Source organism: Perca flavescens, chromosome 2 (genome assembly GCF_004354835.1).
Source record: "Perca flavescens isolate YP-PL-M2 chromosome 2, PFLA_1.0, whole genome shotgun sequence".
In the NCBI taxonomy this organism is placed as follows: Eukaryota; Metazoa; Chordata; class Actinopteri; order Perciformes; family Percidae; genus Perca; species Perca flavescens.
In genome coordinates, this window is record NC_041332.1 from 22698978 (window position 1) to 22719132 (window position 20155).

Genomic DNA, 20155 nt, shown 5'->3' on the forward strand with positions numbered 1-20155 from the left:
AGCATTTTAGAAGTTATTTAATTTATTATAGAAAAGGGAACAGTACAGCAAGATAAAAACATCTTTATCAGCTGAGAGTAGAAAATATTTATCAGTAAGAGAGAAAGTACTGCTGAAGCTAGGTACATATTCTACAATTTTATACATTCATGCTTCCTTCCAGAAAGATCTATTTAAATATGAGTTTTGCTAGCTGTTTACAATTCAACTTAAAATGTATGAAGGTACATTTTAGCTAGCATTGTGGCCAGCTTTAACAGTTTTTTTCAAATGGTGGTAGTTTGGCAAAATCTTCATCAGGAAGTCGAGCTGAAGAGTCTGGGGCTGTAAAGATAACAACAAAAACATATTAATAAGCTGAGGACACAAGTGGTGTTTTTCACAATGGTTTTTTTAACTCTGACATTGTCCGTGTTTGAAAATTCTGCCCTACTACTTAAAACCACGGTTGATGAAATACTATGAATTATAGTGTTTTCCTGAACAAGTTGAGTAAACATGGAAAAAATATGCGATGGAAATTAGAAACTACAATTCTGTGACATAATAAGGTACAGTTTGTCAAATTTAAGGCGCCCAGAGTCCCACTGTTCTTCACTGCATGCAGATGCAGTAATGTGCAAAATTTCATAGGAACCTGCATCTGAATAGGTTATTGCACACTCTGATTAAGTTAGCGGAGGGCTATAAAAACATAGGACCTTGCATGTTTGAGCTTCAATTTATGCTTGTATGTACTATGTATTACATAAAGTGTGCTCTTACACACAGCGTGGTTGAAAAGACAATTACTTTTAATATTTAGTACATTTGCTGTAGGAGCTTTTGGACTTGAAAGAAATGCTTCAAAGACAGGCTAGATCTGGGATAACATAAACATGACCAAAATGTGTAACCATTCAGAGCAGGGTTTTACCATTTTGTAGTATGTCACAAACAAGTTTAAGGCAGGAATATTGGTCTACTGCTCAATTCCTTAGGCTTTAAGTAACCATTTGCCTAAAAAGCATTACATACAGTCTAAAATGTATGAAATTAGCAAGACAGGTCTGCTATTGAAACCTGCCAGCACAAAGTAAACATCCACATAATGAGTAGGTTTTTGAAACTTGTAAGAAATGAACTACCCGGAATTTTGAAATGCTCACCAATGAGTTAAATAAAACACTGATCTTACAGTCTCAACAGGAAAACCTAGAGTTAAATGGTCCATCTAAAAGCACAAAATGTGATGGAATGCTGTGGCACCTGTGGTCTCTCGGTCTGAACCCGCCTCATACATCCAGAGCCGTAGATGACCGTGTTCTCAGGTATGACTTCGCAAGTGTTGACCTGACAGAAGGCTCCAATAATACAGCCACTGGTGAGGATCACATTCCTACCGACGTCAGCTAGACAACAGAATAAGAGGATATTCGATACGGTGAGTGACTTTATTAATCTGAATGTTCCATCCTACTCTGCACACCAAAGTTGCAAACATCCCACCTTTGGATTCAATCACGTTGTTGTCCCCGATTTTCAGGGCTTGTGATACTGTTGGGTGCCAGCTAAGGCAAAAATTAGATTTTTAACAGTTATGATTCATGTAATGTTTACATTATTAAAACATCTGACTTATTGAATAAGACTGGTCAAGCGAGTCAAAAGGATACCACAGCCAACTTCAAATACATTGTTCATGCCAATGGTCATTGTCTTTGGTTCCACTTCAGACTCTGGTGTGATGTTTTCAGGGTAACTGTAGGGCAGAACAAACACGCTTGGAATTATGATGGAGTCATGGATCATTTCAAAACAGAGACAGCCCATATGCAAAGATGACCAATCGTGTATGTGTAACATTGATATAGGCCTACATGTTATACTTTGAGGTACACGGAATCTTAAATTACCCATTAATGATCAGAGCTTGCTCCTCGATCAAATTGCCTTCTCCAATCACGATGGGCCCTGCCTCTGCAATGATACGAGCTTTAGGGTGGACTACTGTCCTGGAGCCTGAGGAAACAGATTATTTAAAAAGTAAGTTAGGTTAAATGAACCCAAACTTGTAGAATTAGTTTCAAGTCTAATCCGATTTGTAAAGCAACGCCTTAATTGTAGGATTTCTCTGACTTACAATACGTAGGTCAACATGGAGTCAGGAAAGATGAGATTAGTTTACGCATGTGTTCCCTTGGTTCTAACCAGTGCAATAGCAAAGATAGTGCTATCGGTTTCTAATTTAAGTGGCTTCATAGTTCGGTGTAGTCAGCTACACTGTAGGCTGTAGCATCTTTCCTGCATGTGAAATTAGTCGAAATGGGTTTCGACTGATCTGCACAATGTGTACTGCTATGTTTTACTCCAGATGGCCTCTCTCCTCATAAACATATAGTCCTGAGGATGGATGAAGCTATTCTGACAGTCAACAAGCTGGACCCTGAGGTGGTGGTGTCCTGGATGTCAGACAGATGCTTTCAGGTACTCTCACACACACCAAATATTCTTGAGGTAACGTTATTTAGGTAACGTTAATGAAATGCAAGTTTTGTCAAGTCAGCAGTGACTCACGGTACTTGGAAGTAAGCAAAAGGGAGATAGCTTACCTATAGTGACATCTCCTCTTATTTCACTTTCAACACAAACTACGGCTCCAGCGGCTATTTTGACACTAAAAAAAAACATGAGAGAAAAAAGGTTGACAATGTTAAGCTAACGTTGCTAGCTAGCCAATTCGCTAACGTTAGCCGTCTAAACTAACGTTAACGTTACATGGTTACTTCATGGTGGCTATTTAGTCATAATTTTGTTTGTTACAAACTTTTAGCTTAGCGGTTAAACATCAATATTGGACTAACAAAGGTAAAATATTACCTTTTCTGATTATTTTGTTTATCTGCCATTGTGATAGATGAACTCCAGTGGGATGTGCCGTTAATTCACTCGATTATCGATTTAGAGTCCTTGTTATCAGAGCGTATGCGCATGCGTCAGTTGTCAGCTGTCTCTGCTCTGGTGAATCTTACACATAGACATATGTCTATGCTCTTACAGGCCATGATGGTTATCCCATTGACATATATATAAGGGTTATCCAAGCATACAATGTGATTATCTAAAGATGGAAAGAGTATAGCTCATTTGAAAAACTTGGTCAAGAAGAGACACTTTTAAACACATATGCCAGCTAGTTAATTTATGTTAGGTTTAAATAATGTTACCATACACAGTAGTAATAATAATAATAATAATGATGATGATGATGATGATGATGATGATGATGATAATAATAATAAATAAATAAAAAGAGACGATATCACATAAACCAAGTCTATAAAATGGGTTTTAGCATAGACTAAAAAATAAAGTTTTAAGAGGTCATTGGGGCCAAATTGACAATAGCAACAGAGTGTACAAAGGTTTCCAAGATCGTATGTGGGATAAGTGCCTCAGTTATATAATATAATAAACTGTCAGTTTACAGCACATGCAATAATTTGCTAAAGGATAAGGGCACAAGTTGGTTCATCAAACATCACACACTAGGTCAGCCTGTTATCGTAGCAATAGTAGCAATACCGTTAAGATATTTAGCAGCAAGTTGAGTTGGTGATCCATTGAGGGCGACAAACAGGTAACGTTAGAGTTATGTACTTTGACCCTCATCGCTCTCACTACAATGTCAAAACAAGAAAGGGTCGGAAGTGGCATCTGCTATGGCAAAAAGGAAACTGAAGAAGTCAAAAGACACATCTTCAGTTTTAGTGGTAAAACCGGCAAGCCAGGAAGAAATGACACAACGAGAGAAATATATGTTTTCCCTTGCTGCCCTTGCTTTGGTTGTAGCCGTTTGCGCAGTACCACTGACAGCTGAAACATCTTCCTGTAAGTATCCAGGACTGTTGACCAGTGAAGACCTAGTTTATACAGTCAGCAGTATAGTGCTTTATAGCTATCGCTAGGTGAGCTAAGCTAATCACTTAATGCCCAGTACAATTTTACAACACTTTCTCCCAATTATGTGTTTAAATCACCTTGCAGCAATGACGGTAGTTCTCACCAACCACTTGGAGATTTGCTACCTTATGTTGTTTAGCTAAGTCATGCCGTTAGCTCGCGGCTAACTGTCGATAAACCCAAAACAGCACCAACTCAATGAACAGTTGACAGGCCAATAATGAGCTCCAGTCGTTTAAACTTCCCTCCTGTGGGTAGTTTACAGATTAATACAGCATGTGACCACGGGGCTCTGCAGCCAGGACTTCAGCCCTCTCACATGCTTCTCTCTACCAGGCAGCAACTAAACTGACTGGCTGTAGCTTAGTTCGATTTTTTTTGTTTCACTCTGGCTAACCATCTAGCAACCACAGCCTTTGGTATGGAATAGGATTTTCTCGTCCATAACGATAGCAGTGAATCATAAGTTTGAGGTAAGTAACAGAAAGATTCACCGCTGTAGCATCTGCAAATGCATTGCAAAGCAACGCCTGCACTGTACGATTTCTCTGATTTACAACATGTCGGTCAACATAAAGTCAGGGAAGCTCGGATTATTTGGCATGTGTGCCCTTGGTTCTATCCAGTGCAGTAGCAAACATAGTGCTTCTGATTATATGAATGTTGATCATAACGTCGCTTTAGTGAGCAGTGGCTTTACAGTTGGGTGTGGTCAGCTACATTGTAGGCTGTAGCATCTTTTCTGCATGTGGAAATGATTTGCTAATCGGTTTGGACTGATCTGCGCAATGTGCACTGCTAGAGTTAAGAGTAGCCCCCCCGCCCCCATCCCCAAGGGACCACAATGGAAATAAACCCCAGGGATTTATTGTGTTATCCTGACTTTTTTCTGTCTTTTTTTAATGTATGGTGCAAAGCTGTATCGTATCTTATAACGAAATGGTCAAATAAAATCAATCATGTCTTACTCCAGCTGGCCTCTCTCATCATAAGCATATAGTCCTGAGGATGGATGAGGCAATTCTGACAGTCAACAATGAGCTGGACACTGAGGTGGTGGTGTCCTGGATGTCAGAGCGATGCTTTCAGGTACTCTCACACACCACAAATATTCTCCTCCAGTTGATTCTGTAGCTATATGACTTATTTCAGATGAGGAGAACGATAAGATGGATCGTGTTTGGATCTGGAACCTTGTTTCTTTGTGTACTAGTGTTTGTACCAGCAGCTCGGGGTGGTACCCGCAGGGCCCGGTCCTGGTCAGCCCAGTTCAGTTGACTTGGTTGTGAGCACACAGCATGGAATTACACTACAGCTCAACAGCACCCCTGTCCAGCTGGAGCTCTGCACGTAAGTTAGAGAACACAGACATGTTTTAGCTATCTTGTTGATTTGCAATCTACATTTACAAAATGAAAGATCCATAGAGTGACTATGAACACACAGCGTGTTATTTTTAATACCAGGGTCCCATTCCACTTTGGGGAGCACGGGAACTACTCTCTGTGGGTAAAAAATCTGAACGACTCCTCGGTGGTCAACTGCTCCGTAGTGACTGATGCAGACCCCGTCAACAGCTACATACGTGAGTCTCGTACACATAAATGCATTCATAAGCATGTATGACTTCGACATGTGTCAAGTGTTTTGACGCTATATTCCTCCCTGTCACCCTGCTTTACAAACAGGCCACATTTAAATAATGTTCCGCTCTCTCAACACACAGCGATCTTGGTAGCTTTTCTCATCTTTGCTGGACTGGCTTTGGCGTCCGCCATTGGAACAATAATATTAGGGTAAAGTTATTTATTATTTTTGTTCTTCTCTTGTTACTCAGTAAATCAGAAAATCAGAAAATCTACAAAGTCATGTGTGCATCTACAAACAAAATCTAATCTACATATGATGTGTTAAATTATGATTTCATTAGATTTAAATCACTTTGTTGAGATATTTGTCGCAGTGCTGTGGCGTAAACATATCTTGCTGAGATTACTGCCAAGTACAGAGAGCCCCTGCTGCTGTATTCCTGTGTCTCAAGTGTATTATAGAATTCCTCCTAAACTGGTTGATTGCTTCTTGTCTAGGCTTGATGCAGTGAAGGGTATCGTCTTCCGAATTGGCGGCTCCATGGAGACGGAGAGACTCATCAACTCAGTGAGTGTTTGTGTAGAGGATATTCTTCCAACTACAAACCGTAGGACTTTATTTAACCAGATGGTACTATAACTAAAATACAAACCAAATACCTTTTATTTAATAGGGTTAGTATTTTAATTTTGCATTTTAAAAGCTCTTTGGAAGTTTGTTGTGACAAATGTGACATAACTAAAAAGTATTTTTTGTGATATATCTTTCAGGTGCTATTAACACAAACTAATTAAAGGTGTTAGTGGAGAGTTTTACATGTTTTTTGAATGTAGCTTATAATTAAAAACATAATGAATAGTAGCACAAAGTCCAGGCTGCATGTGTCTAGAAATGTTTTCCAAAAGCGTATAATGGTCATATCTTCAAGGGAATTTTAATTTTCATAACTTGTAACTGTGTGCAGTGTAAGTGTGTATGATTCCAACATTGTTGATATCTGACTTTCATCATTCAGGAACTGGGCTCCCCTGGCAGGACAGTGTCACTAGTTGCTGACAACATCCTCCCTCCACCCCCCAGCCCCAGCAAGAGGCTGCGATCTCTGGACACATTCAGAGGGTAGACCCCTGCTGCTCAGCTTTCTCAAAGAATGATCTTAACTGAGTTTACCACTTGGCCTGATCTGTCGTGCTACTGTATCATGTGATTCTCACTGTAGTGTGACATTTTGGCAAATGACTCGGGAATTGTGACTCATTAATGAGCCACTACTGATAATATTAACATGGATCCTGTGACTTAAAGATGTCATCTGTATGACAGGGGTTTTCTTCTGAAAGTCAACCATTTAGCTGTGTGTCTAGGATATTTTAACTTTGATGCATAATTTGAAACAAATGTATCCATGTTTCTTAGCGTGTCTTCTTTGGTATAATTTCAATGTCTGCTGCATTTCCTCTGTTTCCTGTCAGTATCGCCTTAGTCATTATGATCTTTGTGAACTATGGAGGGGGTCGATACTGGTTCTTTAGACACGAAAGCTGGAATGGTAAGCCCCATTTGGTTCTACTTTTATTTTATTTTATTTATTTTTAACCATGTCACAAATTATTCACAGATCTTTGTAACGTGCCATGGTATTGTATTTGATTTTAATGCCTGTGTTTTCAATTTGTCTCCTTACAGGCCTTACTGTTGCAGATCTGGTCTTTCCTTGGTAAGCTTAATTTAAATTGTCTTCCCTTCCAAATCTTTGTACTGCAGATTAGTTGACCCCACTCTTGAATTGGGCAGTTATTTAAATACTAATTTCCATTTACACATTTAAGTAAACATAGTTTTTTTTTTTTGTCATAATGTCTCCAGTCCAAATGGTTTATCTGTGTTTTAAGCCCCCAACGAAGGCACTAGGATTAGGCAATGGTTAGGGTTAAAGTTAGGGTTAGGTGCCTTGAAGTCAACGGTCGGTCGCAGCGCTGCCTGGAAGGAGACGTTGGGGGCTTAAAACACCATAGAGCGTCCAAATGCCTGTTCTGAAAGAGCACCAGAATCATCAGTACCATTGTGGAATTTGTAGGTGTTCAAAAGGAGTTGATGGATTGGATCCATTACCTGCCTTATTGCTTTAACCAAGTAGTGTTTGACCATGTTGCCTTTTTTGTGCTGGTATCATGTATTTCCAAGTGTTTATTTTTTATTTTTATTATTATTATTATTATTATTATTATTAGCTAATTCTGTCTACAAAAACAAAGTGTTGTTAAATACAGGTTTGAATTTTCTTCATGGCAGCTGGATTCGAAAAAGGGCTCGACACTAAAACTTCAACTATCTCTAAACAGAATAAATAAATAAATAAATAAATAATCATACTTGACTAAATGAACCAAATGTCATTTTCACCTCCCTCCTCACACTTAGCGTGTCCCTGCTTCACCAGGTTCGTGTTTATAATGGGGACATCCATCGCCTTGTCAATCAACTCCATGCTCTGCGCGGGCTCCACCCGCTGCTCTCTGCTGAGGAAAGTTGTGTGGAGGAGCCTGCAGCTCTTCATCATCGGTGTCTTAATCATCAACCCAAACTACTGCCAGGGACCATGTGAGTATATAAACACACTTATTTGATGTTGATTGTAATATTGCAAACCATTTAGATGTTTAATGCCCCATCTTGTTTGATACCGCTAAACTTTGACTTATTTCTTCCTTTCTTTCTTTGCTTCTATGTTTCTCCCTGCATGTGTGCTGCTCACACTCAATCTTCATCCACTCCACAGTGTCTTGGGACAACCTGCGGATCCCTGGTGTGTTGCAGCGCCTGGCCTGCTCATACTTAGTTGTAGCCTGCCTGGATCTGTTGGTGGCAAGAGGTCATCTTGACATCCTTACAACGGTCAGCCAACAGACCCATTTTACCCTCATTCTTTAACTTTCTATTAAGTGTTTAATTGGCGCAAGATTTACATCACATACAATTGCCATATATACTGTGGACACATAAAAGCATTAATATATTCTGAGTTACTGGATGCGTTCCCTTGTTTACCTTTCTATGATGTATTTTAAAGAAGAACCTTGTTTGATTGAGGAGTGTCTGTCTATGTCCTCCAGGATTTGTGGGGCCCTGGCCTTGACATCTTGCTGTACTGGCCAGCCTGGCTCTGTGTGCTTTTCTTAGAAATCATCTGGCTATGCATAACTTTCCTGCTTCCTGTGCCAGATTGCCCAACGTGAGTAAAACAGGGTATCTTTGTCTTTTTGTATCCATGTAAAAGAGAAATGCTCAGCATGCAACAAGGTTTTGTCCACTTCTAAAAAACGTATTTGTGTATTTTTTGTATGTGTTTGTATGTCTGAAATGCAACAGCAGTCCAGTCTGATTATCAGGCGATGCTTTACTAGTGTCTATATCACTACATTTTTGATTCAGACCCAGGTTTAAGATTTCTAAACATTTTCTGTAATTGGAATATATTTAAAGAATTGGATTAACAATGCATCATAAAGGAAATTATAAAATAATTAACAATTGGGTGGAAAAAAAGCAGAATCAAGATTTAAATTGCAATGTGCGCCTGGGTAGCTCTCCTGGTAGCGCCTGTGGCCCTTGCTGTATATCATTCCGTCTCTCTCTCCCCTTTCATGCCTAAGCTGTCCTGTCAAAAAATAAAGGCCTAAGATTGAAATCACAATTGATAAAATCCTTTAAAATGTCATCCTTAGTTTTGTTTGTTTTGAAACCTTAACCTTCCTCTCGATACCCTTTATCCTACATCGATAACACTGACTTCCCCCGACTCTTCTGAACAGAGGCTATCTGGGTCCCGGCGGGATCGGGGACATGGGCCTGTATGCTAATTGCACCGGTGGCGCGGCTGGTTTCATTGACCGATGGCTGCTTGGAGAAAGCCACATCCACCAGACTCCCTCGTCACGGGTTAGTGCCCAGCAAGACAACCCAAACATACAGAGAGTAGTCACATTTAGTCTTTTTATGACTTGGGATTTTAAGCTTGAGCTTACGTATCAGGTTTCTCTCTGAGAGGTCCATGCACAGTTGCTAACCCCGAACATGCTGAAATGACCGGTGATGTGAGGGTAAACTGTATTGTATTTACATGAATCCAATTCTGTTTCCATGTTAATGAAGGTGATTTATGCAACTCGTATGCCATACGATCCAGAAGGTGTTCTTGGCAGCATCAACTCTATCCTCATGGCTTTTCTTGGATTACATGTATGTAATGCATATTTTTCTGGTTTGCTCTTCCTTTTTGTCTCTTGCTTTTATTCATATTATTCGGATGTCAAGATTCATACCAATATAGCTTTTAATTGTATTTTAATTGTCCCCCAGGCAGGAAAAATTATCTTACACTACAGAGATCTCCACACACACATAATGTCAAGATTTCTTATATGGGGTCTCTTGTTGGTAAGTACAATAACTTGTTGTATCACATCTTATGCTTCTATAGCATGTGCACATGTGTATCAGTTTATTGGTACTTTGAAGTCTTTTTTTTTTTTCTTCTTTTCTTTCTAAATAGGATCTCAATGTCAATGTTTGAGTTCTACGCTACACATTTATTTCATTTTGCTTTTCCCTTGTAACATACAGGGAGTCATATCAGCAGCTCTGACCAAGTGTTCTACAGACCAGGGCTTCATTCCTGTTAACAAGAACCTATGGTAAAATTGCTTTTAAATGCACTTTGTGGAAGTTTTGGTCAGCAATTTCTTTTTAGTATCTGCTTACTGAATGTTTGAGGAAGTTGCAGCAGGGTAAGCAGTGAAACAAATTATAGGAGACATTGTACCACCTTATCTCTATCCTATCGCTCTATCTTTGGTTCATAGGTCTTGTTTTTTTAATGCATTTCTTAGTATTTTAGTGCTGTGGGACTTTATTGGAGTTCTGATACTTTTTCTTGTTCTGCTGTATGGTATGTTTTTTTTGTGCTTACGATCATTTGTTTTGGTGGGCCAGTGACAGTTTTCCAGCTTGGTGGACAATAAATGTTGTAGTCCCCGCTATGTGAGTGAGATCCTTCTCCAACCTCACACTTTCTGGGTTTCCACATTTTTGTTTCATTCCTAGCCAGCTACCTCCCCCACCTTAAATATCAAACACACATATTCATCAGAAAATGGAGTCCAAGAGTGTGACTAGCTTAAATTCTGAACTTAAGGCCAAAGTGGTCACCCATCCATGCCAGTGCTTGGGAGCATTGACACAGTCCAAAGTTGTTAACCTTCAGCACAAGCCAGTGCAAATAATTGCAGGGATTTTGTGGAGGCGTTGTGTCTTGCATGAAAGTTAGACAAGAGGGAAATAATAGAAAATCTGCAAACAAATGAAATCTCCCCATAACTACAGGGATATATTTGATACATATTTGCAGTAGACTGCCTTCAATAATGCTGTATGTGTCTGTTCATTTCTAGGTCTCTGTCCTTTGTGACAACACTGGCCTGTTTTGCATATGTGCTGCTAGTGCTGCTCTACTACACAGTGGATGTGAAGAAGTGGTGGTCTGGAGCACCTTTCTACTACCCTGGTGAGAATTGCACTGTATTGTCAGATTTACACTCTCAGGGTTTTCCTTGCCGTTATAAGGTTTAGGTGCAGCACCCGAACCGTTTTAGGCAGCACCTAAGCCGAATGAATGAATGTAACTAAAATACTTTTCACAGATGTATGGATTGAAGTTGGTTACCAGTGGACTTCTTTAGCTTTAAGTTTTGTCTTTACATTTTTTTGAGTGTTATTCATTTATTATCTGCTCTAGTTTTTCCAACATTTTAGACACATATGGTGATGATAACACTCCAAAATAATAATAATGTAAAAAAAGACGCAGAACTACCACAAAGGGACACAAACCGACTACAAAAAGATGCCAACTGACCACAGAGACCCAAAACAAGCCGAAAGAAAACAAAAATGATCAAAAAGATACACTACACGACTATAAAGAGACAAAAACCCACAAAAAGACACAAAATGTATGGGGAAATTGCGTTTTTGTATTCAAACCCCCTGCCACCTATGCCATATGCGCACCTAAGTCTTCCACAAAGCTAGGGAAAACACTGCACTCACGATCAGTAGTCAATTTTACATAGAGGTCAAGTGTTTGTGGAGATGTAGTTTAATATTAGAGCTTGTATGATTTATTAAGTCTACATAATCGCTGATGTGTCTAACTTCTGTCTGTAAGGGAACAGAGAACTTAGATTTACCAAATTTACAACTTTTAAATTCACTCTTCACTCTGACTTTTGTGATTCCAGGTATGAACTCCATCCTGGTGTACGTGGGCCATGAAGTGTTTGAGGAGTACTTCCCCTTCCGTTGGCGAATGGCCAACAGCCAATCCCACACCGAGCACCTCACCCAGAATCTCGTGGCTACTTCCTGTTGGGTCTTCATCTCCTACATGCTCTACAGAAAGAAAATTTTCTGGAAAATTTAGAAGCGGAACCCCTGATCCCCCTGATGGGACATTCACACAACAATACCAGAGGACATTGTTTAATTGCTGGAGTTAAAATCTGAAAACATTTGGAAAATGGGAAACAGGAGACTGATTTATTTTGTCAAAACTATGGTGGTTCTCTGTCTCTGAACATATGTTGGTTTCTTCTTTTAAACGGCACATCTTTTGTTTTTGTTTTTTATTTCTTTTTAATTTTCAGTCACTACTTTAAAAGACCATACAACACTTTTTTTCAAAGATCTTCTCATATGAAGCAGCTCACCTCTGCCAAATATCTTAACTGACTCAGGAACTACTTGTCCAAGAATAGTTTGAGAATTTGATACTATGAACACTGACATTGTTAATCTGTTTTTTGACACTCAATAGAAGCTGGTTTTCATTCCTCATTTGATACCACAGACTACAGCAGCAGGGTGTTGAAGTAGAGGTTTAACAAGCCTGTGTTAACTTCCCCTTGAGAGAATCCCTGCTGCCAGCAGCTTTGTATAAGTACTGTTGCATTACTTTGTAAACTGAAATGGGTTTTTGTGAGATTGACTATCCAAGAGCAACGGAAGACATTAAATGATGTAACCATCAAGCGAAAAGGCTACCAAGAATGCGCTGTGATCTTTCGCAATTTCCACTGCACACTGTAAGATGAAGGAGATATTTCAACAAGGAGGAAACACTATGTTGTTTTAAAATATGACAGTTAAACATCTGCAATATATCATTCCTTATTCAGTTCTCTGTTTTTCATTTGCAATCCTCTACTCCCCTCGCTCAGCAAGTGTCCAGTGATGTGTTATATGATGCAGCATGTCATCAAGTGCTGGTTGGGAAGTGAAGGAGGGCATGTCGGATGACCCATTGGAGGTTGCCTGATTTGCCTTTTGGTCAATGCAGAAGCATGCATGTGTATGACTTCATCTTAAAAAAACAGAAGTCACAGAACTGAACGTTTTTATTTTGTTACACATACCCCTTCTTACGTTAGAATTAGTTTACTTTCTCTTGCCAAAAGTTTGCTCTTTGTGAGTCGGCATTTTTTTTCCCTCCATTTTGTTAAATGTTTCACGAGTTTATAGAAAGCAATTGGATTGTTGTCCATGTACAGTAGTTTAATCAATAATAAATATATATTTGATGATGTCTTATCTCATCATCAGACTGTGTTGTCATTACTCCCACACTACTGTATAAATGTGCTCCCTTCTACGATTGGCAGTTATAATTAATATTACTTTTATTAACACATTTTGCAAAATCATGTTAAATCTGTAGAACATCCGAAAGCTGTAAGAGATTGTGGAACACTTGTTTATCTAGTACTGTCTAAATTTATGAAATTCATTTTGCTTTTTGCTAACTTTTATACATTTATTTTTTATATTCACCATTTGAAAATATGACAATGTAATAAAACATATTTTAAAAATATTGCTGTTTGAGTTTGAGGGTGAGTTTTATTGTAATTGTTGATTTTTGTAAGAATATATTATATGTTACAGTTCATGGAAAACGTATATTCAAGCTCTGTTACCAGCTCTTCCACGTAGAGAGGTGTATGTCAGTTTGCTTTATTGCTCAATAAGGCGTGGGAATCGAGTTACAGTGTGGGTGCCTTGTGAAAAAAAAAAAGAAGCAAGTTGTGATAGTGCCTCTTCGTCTCGCGATACAATTGCTCGATTTTATTCATGTCTATTGTGAGAGTTTTTGCGTTCTCGCGCGGCTTTGTAACTTTCCCACGCCTGCTGTTTTGGCGTCTGCCCTCTGCCCGTCGCCACTCCCTCCCCCCTCTTCTCACCCCTCTGCACCTCCCCTTTTCTCTCCCTGCTTTTCCTTCCAGTCTGGTTCTTCTGTTGGCTTTGCAGAGGGCTTGGGGAGGGATCTCGCGATTGTTGGACTTTTTTTTTTTCGGGGGATGGTGGGCTGGGGGGGGGAGTTATTTGGAAGATGGCGCCCGTTGTTACGAGGTAAGTGCTAAAATTCAAAGCATAATGAAATTAAAAAAGTTTTTCTTGTGGTGAGCCGTTGCCAGTTTGTAGTGTTTTTGGGTGATGTATTTGGATGTTAAGAGTGTTGCTTGGTCTCAGTAAGCTTACCCCACACAGTGCTACTTTGTGACTAGATGTGGGGTCAGTTGTGCTAAACTATTCTTCGTAGTTTCTCTGCAATTTGTCGACTTTTCGTGCGATATTGACTCTATTTTAGAAACGTTTTGTCAGTCAAGTCAACTTTTTTGCTTTTTGACTGAAGTACGTTACTTATTCTGTTTCTATTTAATTTGTGTTTCAACTAGTTGAGCAACAATGTCATATATTTACAAACTACTCCGACTGCAACATTGTTAACGTAACATTTCATTAAAGTCATGGCACATTGTTGCTAGATTATTTAAGCAGCATCCTCTGTACTAAGCTATTGGTTCAATTTAATTTTCCTCATTAAAAAGTAGCTAAAAAAGAAAATGGTCAGTTTATAGTGTTACCATTGTTCTGACATTATGTACATTAGCAACATACCAAGTCTAAAAACAAGAGGCAAAACCATCTTATTGCTCTTACACCTTTTATCGGAGTTGTTAACACAGTGATAGTATAAGTGCCCCTGCATTACAGATGTCACTGACACTGTGCACTTTGTCACTCAGTTTTTCACCCACTTTCAGTCAAGCTTGTTTTTTTTTTTTATCTCTGCTACATTACCCCAGCACTAAAACCATGAGTAAGCACCTGACTTTGCACCCTGATGTTTTTTGTTTTTCAGGAAGTTTGGTGAGCGACCTCTGCGTTTGACAAGGTAGAGAGAAACATAGACAACCCGTACTGAGTGCACACAACTCATAATATTTGAATCAGTGCAGAAAATTAAGTGAAAACATTTTTGATTAAAGTAGTGTTAACATGTTTTCCTACTTTTCAGGGAAGCTATGAGGAATTACTTGAAGCACAAAGATGATCAAACAGTGCTCATACTACATGCAAAAGTTGCACAAAAGTCATATGGCAATGAAAAAAGGTACAGTGTGGGACTGTTAAAAAGCTGCATAATTTGAGTTTGTGTCTGTTTGAGTCTCCACTGTTCAAAATTGGATGTTGTTGTTTTTTAACCTCTGTTTGTGTCAATTAGGTTTTTCTGCCCTCCACCGTGTGTCTACCTGATGGGCAGCGGCTGGAAGAAGAAGTTAGAGAATATGGAGAAGGAGGGTTGTACAGAGCAGGAGGCCCAGCCATGTGCATTCATTGGGATAGGCAACAGTGAGCAGGAGATGCAGCAACTCAATCTGGAAGGGAAGGTGAGTAGGCATTTACAATGACACAGTACTGCTGAGTTTTAATTCTGTTTCACTGTGATGGTGTTGGTAATCTCATTCTAGCAATGAACAAGGTACTTCTTATTTGATCTGCTTCACTACTGATGAACCACAGCATGAAAAGTACAGCTGCTCTGCAGTTTGAGCATATCCTCTGTTTTGTCCCTGCAACTATGCTATAACTATGTTATGTTCTTGCATGTCCTTGTGTTTTCTTATTACAGCAATGCCACTAATGAACCTTAGTTTTCTTAGAAGGTAACAAAAGGGCACAAAGAAACACACAGGCAACCCCCTCCCTAACCTGTACCTTGTCCTTGCATTAGCACTTCTGCACAGCTAAGACACTGTATATCAGTGACTCCGATAAAAGGAAACACTTCATGCTGACTGTGAAGATGTTGTATGGGAACAGCGCCAACATAGGAGTCTTCCTCAGCAAGAGGATCAAGGTCATCTCCAAGCCATCCAAGAAGAAACAGTCCTTGAAAAATGCAGATTGTGAGTTGCAGGATGTGTCTACACACACACATACACAGTAACGCATGGAAAGGCAGCTGTATGGTTTCAGACACACACTGACACTTCTCTTTCTTCTTTTAACCTTTTTTCTTCCTCCCCAGTGTGCATCGCTTCAGGGACTAAGGTGGCATTGTTTAACCGTCTGCGTTCCCAGACGGTCAGCACCAGGTATCTTCATGTAGAAGGGGGGAACTTTCTTGCCAGCTCCCAACAGTGGGGAGCCTTCTACATCCACCTCTGTAAGTCTTTATCTGGGTATCATTTTTTTTCCTAATCTTTTGTTCCCATTTTATTTCATCCTCTGTGGTCATTTCCATGGTTTCCATTTTTATTGATATTGATCTTGATTGTTATCTTTTTACATGACTTCCTTGACTATTCAGAGCCTATTTAAAGGTAGAAAGGAAGTTATTGACATTGTTTATGTGTTCTGTGTCATTTTGTTTAGTGGATGATGAGGAGTCCGAAGGAGAAGAGTTTGCTGTGAGAGATGGCTATATTCACTATGGCCAGACGGTCAAATTGGTCTGTTCTGTTACTGGCATGGCCCTGCCCAGACTGGTATGTATTGGTCAACATCAAGTCATGTCAGTTGTCTATTGTTTGTGAGAAAGTGGGCAGTCATGCCACTGGTGTACTAAGCTGTACAAATGTGTTTGTGTTAGTTTGCACATATATACATTATTTGCAGGGGTGGGAATCACCAGAGGTCTCACGATACGATATCATCACGATACTTATGTCACAATACAATATTATTGCGATTTTAAACATATTGCAATATTCTGCTCTTATAGTAATTTATTATCGTTTTTCCAACTTAAATTTGTTTTTTTAAATTTCAAGATATGTCTCCAAAAGGAAATTTTGTCAACATCTGTTTTATCTAAAAAGATATATTTCTCTGTTTGTTCATCTCACTTCAGTTTTGTTGCCACAAAATGGGATTGTCAAGCAGACAAACTGACCAACACGTATATAATAATAGATCGATACTTGGCATCTGTGTATCGATACAGTATTGCCACGGAAAATATCACAATACTATGCTGTATCAATTTCTTTCCCCCACCCCTAATTTTTTGTTCCTGTGTATGTATGAATGGTGTGTTTGCCTCAATTCCTCAGGTCATTCGCAAAGTGGACAAGCAGGCTGCATCAATGGATGCAGATGACCCAGTGTCCCAGCTTCACAAGTGTGCCTTCTACCTGAAAGATACAGACAGAATGTATCTCTGTCTCTCACAGGAGAGGATCATCCAGTTCCAGGTTTGCAATCACACACACACACACACTTCCCACTGTGCAACTCTATTAATCAAACTCTGTGTAAAGTCAGATGTTATGATCTAAAACGTGGCTTACTTTTTTTTTTTTAAATGTAGCTTATTTTGTTAAATAACAAATAAGGTCTTTTGTAGAAAAAAATTGTTAATATTATTGGAAAGTAAGAGTGGTATGTTACTTTCTGTCAGTAGCTTTTAAAAAAAACTGTTATGTTTCTGCCTGTAGATAACAGAATATTAACTTATGTCGTGTAAGGTATGTTTGGTCAAATTAGTACCCACATGAAAGGTCTACCCATTAATTTTAATGGGTAAGAGAAGAGAGTCTAAACTTTGCCTTTGTCATTGGAAAGCTCCTACCGGACATTATGATAGTTTGCTCAAGTGTGTTTTTCCCCTTTTTAATATAAAATTGGGAAGTGAAATGTATTTCTATGTTGTTGTTTTTCTTACTCCAGGCAACACAGTGCTCCAAAGAGTCTAACAAGGAGATTGTTAACGATGGCGCTTCCTGGACTATCATTAGCACTGACAAGGCGGAGTACACCTTTTATGAGGGTATGGGCCCCGTCCCCACACCGGTCACACCTGTCCCTGTGGTGGAAACTCTGCAGGTATGCATGCAACCTTTCCTGTTGAATATAGGCTTGTTATGCGTTTGATCAGTAAACAATGTGCAATTCTGGTTCCTCCAACTACTTCCTCTTTTAGTTTTTACTCAGAATGTAGGGGCCTTTTTTAAAGATATACAACCTTTTTTGTATGTCTGTGTCAAGTTAAACGGTGGAGGAGATGTGGCAATGTTGGAGCTTACAGGACAGAACTTCACCCCTACCCTCCGAGTGTGGTTCGGAGATGTAGAGGCTGATACCATGTACAGGTGAGTGTTTATATCTGTGTGTGTGACCACTAGTGTGTGACAGAGCTGGGCAATATCATGATATTTTTGACCAAATACCTCAATATCGATACCTCAACAATATTGTAGTGTTGACTATTGGTGCTTTCACAAAATATTTACCCAATGATATTTTTGATAAATAACCACCATAAGTGGGTAAAGGCAAATAATATAACAGTTACAACAGTCTGGTAAGTTCAGAAAATTACATCACTTTACTGTAATGCAGCCTTCAAAACCAGGAAAAGACAACACTTATGCCATATTACGATATCCAAAATCTAAGACAATATCTAGTCTCATATCACAATATCGATAAAATAGCGATATATTGCCCAGCTCTATATGAGACTAGATATCGTATGTTATTTTCTGAACTTACCAGACTGCTGTAACTGTTGTATTATTTGCATTTACCCACTTAGTCATTATATCCACATTACTGATTTCTCCCTATCGCCCAGCCCTAGTGTGTGATTTCTCAAATGCTCAAACCTTGTCTAATCCGTCTGTCCCCTTAGATGTGGAGAAAGCGTCCTGTGTGTGGTGCCGGACATTTCCGCCTTCAGGGAGGGCTGGCGTTGGGTGAGACAGCCGGTTCAGGTCCCGGTCACGCTGGTCCGCAATGACGGAGTCATCTACGCCACCGCTCTCACCTTCACCTACACCCCTGAACCAGGGCCCCGGCCCCACTGCAGTGCTGCTGGGGCCATTCTGCGGACACATAGCATCTCTTCGTCGTCACCAGCATCTTCATCCTCGCCATCATCGTTGTTGGGCGGGCTCGGGGATGGCCACGGGGCTTACAACAGTAGTGACTCGGGCTTGTCCTCAGCGGCGTCAGCCATGTCGGTGCTGTCATAGAAATACTTATTCTCTTATAGATGTTTTTGTACGTGCGCATTGAATGACTGAGTGTGTACTTGTGAGCCAAAGAGGCTCATGGACCTGTGAAGAATTGCACACAGACTTGGAAACTCTTCGTCAAAGAGAAACTGTGATCATCAAAGCTAAAGGGAGTTGGAAAAAGAGAATGCTTGGGATAGCTGAATACTCTCTGTAGCTCCCTCTCCTGGTTTGTTGTGGACATGTCAAAAGACCTTGATATTCAAGATCTTCACCTAAGAAGACAAATCTGCCACGTTACTCTCACAACAACCTGATTTGTCCAAGAACCATTTAGTTTTTTTTATATGCCTGTGGGTTTGGAAGCTATTTTCACTACTCTCTCTTTTTACCGAGTTCATGTTTTTACTGAAAAGCTTGTTGATGGTTATGTGCAAGGGGAAAAAAACAAACATATATAGATAGTTTTTACGGACCAAGGAATATTATATTATTTTATTCATATTATATTTTATATGCTTTTGCCGAGGTACATTTTGACATTTTTTTATATGATACTGCATAGTAAGTTCATTTTTGTTAACCAAATTGATTTTCTCATGTTGTTGGCTCCTTATTGAGTTTTCTAAGTTTTCTTTTAGGTCATTGGCCCGATCAGTCCCAAAACCTTCCCCAACTTTCAACGTTTTTAATGAGTGTAGTGATTGTGTGTGATAATTTGTGATCCGCTATCAGTGTATTCATGGAGACCAAGGCCTGTGTTTTCTAATCAGTGTGCTGTTTTTGTATCTGAGTGATTTAACTCAAATCTAAACATAATCAGTGGCTCTTTTACCATGGCTACGTGCACAGCAGGGTTTCTTATTACACAGTGGTGAAGCTGAATTGCAGTACTTTTATACGTTTATGTAAATTACTACTATGTCAAGGAACAAAGAAGGAAGGTTAGAGCTAATATCTGTCTATCATATCATATCATGTTAAAGAATTCATTCTGTGCACATGCCAGCCATTTTGTTTTGGGGGGGGCCTTAAATTTCCTTTTTAGTGTGTGCTTATTAGTTGGAAGAATAGCTTTAACATTGTCGCCTTGTAGCTCGTATTGCTGTCCTCACAGTCCACCTAAACTCAGCAATGTCACGTTGGGATTGAGCCTTGTTGAATCTGGTTTTGTCAAATATGGCATCAGACTGCAAATGCAGTAGTCAAACTCGTTTAATGCAATCAGCTGTGGTTGTGCTTTGGGTCTTATGCGATGACGT

At 39.5% G+C, this 20155-nt stretch overlaps 3 protein-coding genes across 6 annotated transcripts; 2 read left to right on the forward strand and 1 right to left on the reverse strand.

Annotated features, from left to right (window-relative positions):
* LOC114569520 (dynactin subunit 6) lies at positions 1-3020 on the reverse strand. Its single transcript, XM_028599403.1, has 7 exons — positions 2860-3020; positions 2592-2656; positions 1896-2001; positions 1656-1741; positions 1489-1536; positions 1249-1391; positions 1-324 (listed from the first exon to the last, which is right to left on the reverse strand). The coding sequence occupies exons 1-7, from the start codon at positions 2886-2888 to the stop codon at positions 232-234; spliced, it is 570 nt and encodes a 189-aa protein (XP_028455204.1). The 5' UTR covers positions 2889-3020; the 3' UTR covers positions 1-231.
* Positions 2212-12755, forward strand: hgsnat (heparan-alpha-glucosaminide N-acetyltransferase). 4 transcript variants are annotated; one of them, XM_028599371.1, is made up of 18 exons: positions 2212-2466; positions 4916-5031; positions 5156-5292; positions 5409-5527; positions 5669-5738; positions 6030-6099; positions 6548-6651; positions 7005-7081; positions 7219-7249; positions 7973-8133; positions 8312-8427; positions 8646-8764; positions 9345-9471; positions 9685-9771; positions 9892-9969; positions 10156-10226; positions 10983-11095; positions 11832-12755. In XM_028599371.1, exons 1-18 carry the CDS (start codon positions 2457-2459, stop codon positions 12011-12013), a joined length of 1788 nt encoding a protein of 595 aa, XP_028455172.1. In that variant the 5' UTR covers positions 2212-2456; the 3' UTR covers positions 12014-12755. The 4 variants fall into 4 exon arrangements, with proteins under 4 accessions (XP_028455172.1, XP_028455162.1, XP_028455181.1 ...); XM_028599361.1 differs by lacking the exon at positions 2212-2466 and adding an exon at positions 3643-3870; XM_028599380.1 differs by lacking the exon at positions 2212-2466 and adding an exon at positions 3881-4415.
* A 1014-nt stretch (positions 12756-13769) lies between these two features.
* Positions 13770-19223, forward strand: rbpja (recombination signal binding protein for immunoglobulin kappa J region a). Its single transcript, XM_028564480.1, has 11 exons — positions 13770-13998; positions 14792-14824; positions 14948-15043; positions 15155-15320; positions 15665-15839; positions 15962-16099; positions 16309-16421; positions 16989-17129; positions 17605-17760; positions 17923-18026; positions 18569-19223. The coding sequence occupies exons 1-11, from the start codon at positions 13979-13981 to the stop codon at positions 18909-18911; spliced, it is 1485 nt and encodes a 494-aa protein (XP_028420281.1). The 5' UTR covers positions 13770-13978; the 3' UTR covers positions 18912-19223.
* Positions 19224-20155: the final 932 nt, after the last annotated feature.

Bases quoted from the DNA above. Each gene is read 5' to 3' on its own strand.
- LOC114569520 (XM_028599403.1), bottom strand. From the start codon at position 2,888: ATGGCAGATAAACAAAATAATCAGAAAAG. The intron at 2,002-2,591 runs GTAAGCTATCTC...CTGTTTCCTCAG, and splicing joins AAGAGGAGATGTCACTATAG to GCTCCAGGACAGTAGTCCAC. The intron at 1,392-1,488 runs GTGGGATGTTTG...TCTGTTGTCTAG, and splicing joins CAACGTGATTGAATCCAAAG to CTGACGTCGGTAGGAATGTG.
- hgsnat (XM_028599361.1), top strand. From the start codon at position 3,702: ATGGCAAAAAGGAAACTGAAGAAGTCAAAAGACACATCTTCAGTTTTA. The intron at 5,293-5,408 runs GTAAGTTAGAGA...TTTTAATACCAG, and splicing joins GTCCAGCTGGAGCTCTGCAC to GGTCCCATTCCACTTTGGGG. The intron at 8,428-8,645 runs GTCAGCCAACAG...TATGTCCTCCAG, and splicing joins ATCTTGACATCCTTACAACG to GATTTGTGGGGCCCTGGCCT.
- rbpja (XM_028564480.1), top strand. From the start codon at position 13,979: ATGGCGCCCGTTGTTACGAG. The intron at 14,825-14,947 runs GTAGAGAGAAAC...CCTACTTTTCAG, and splicing joins CGACCTCTGCGTTTGACAAG to GGAAGCTATGAGGAATTACT. The intron at 15,321-15,664 runs GTGAGTAGGCAT...TCCTTGCATTAG, and splicing joins AACTCAATCTGGAAGGGAAG to CACTTCTGCACAGCTAAGAC.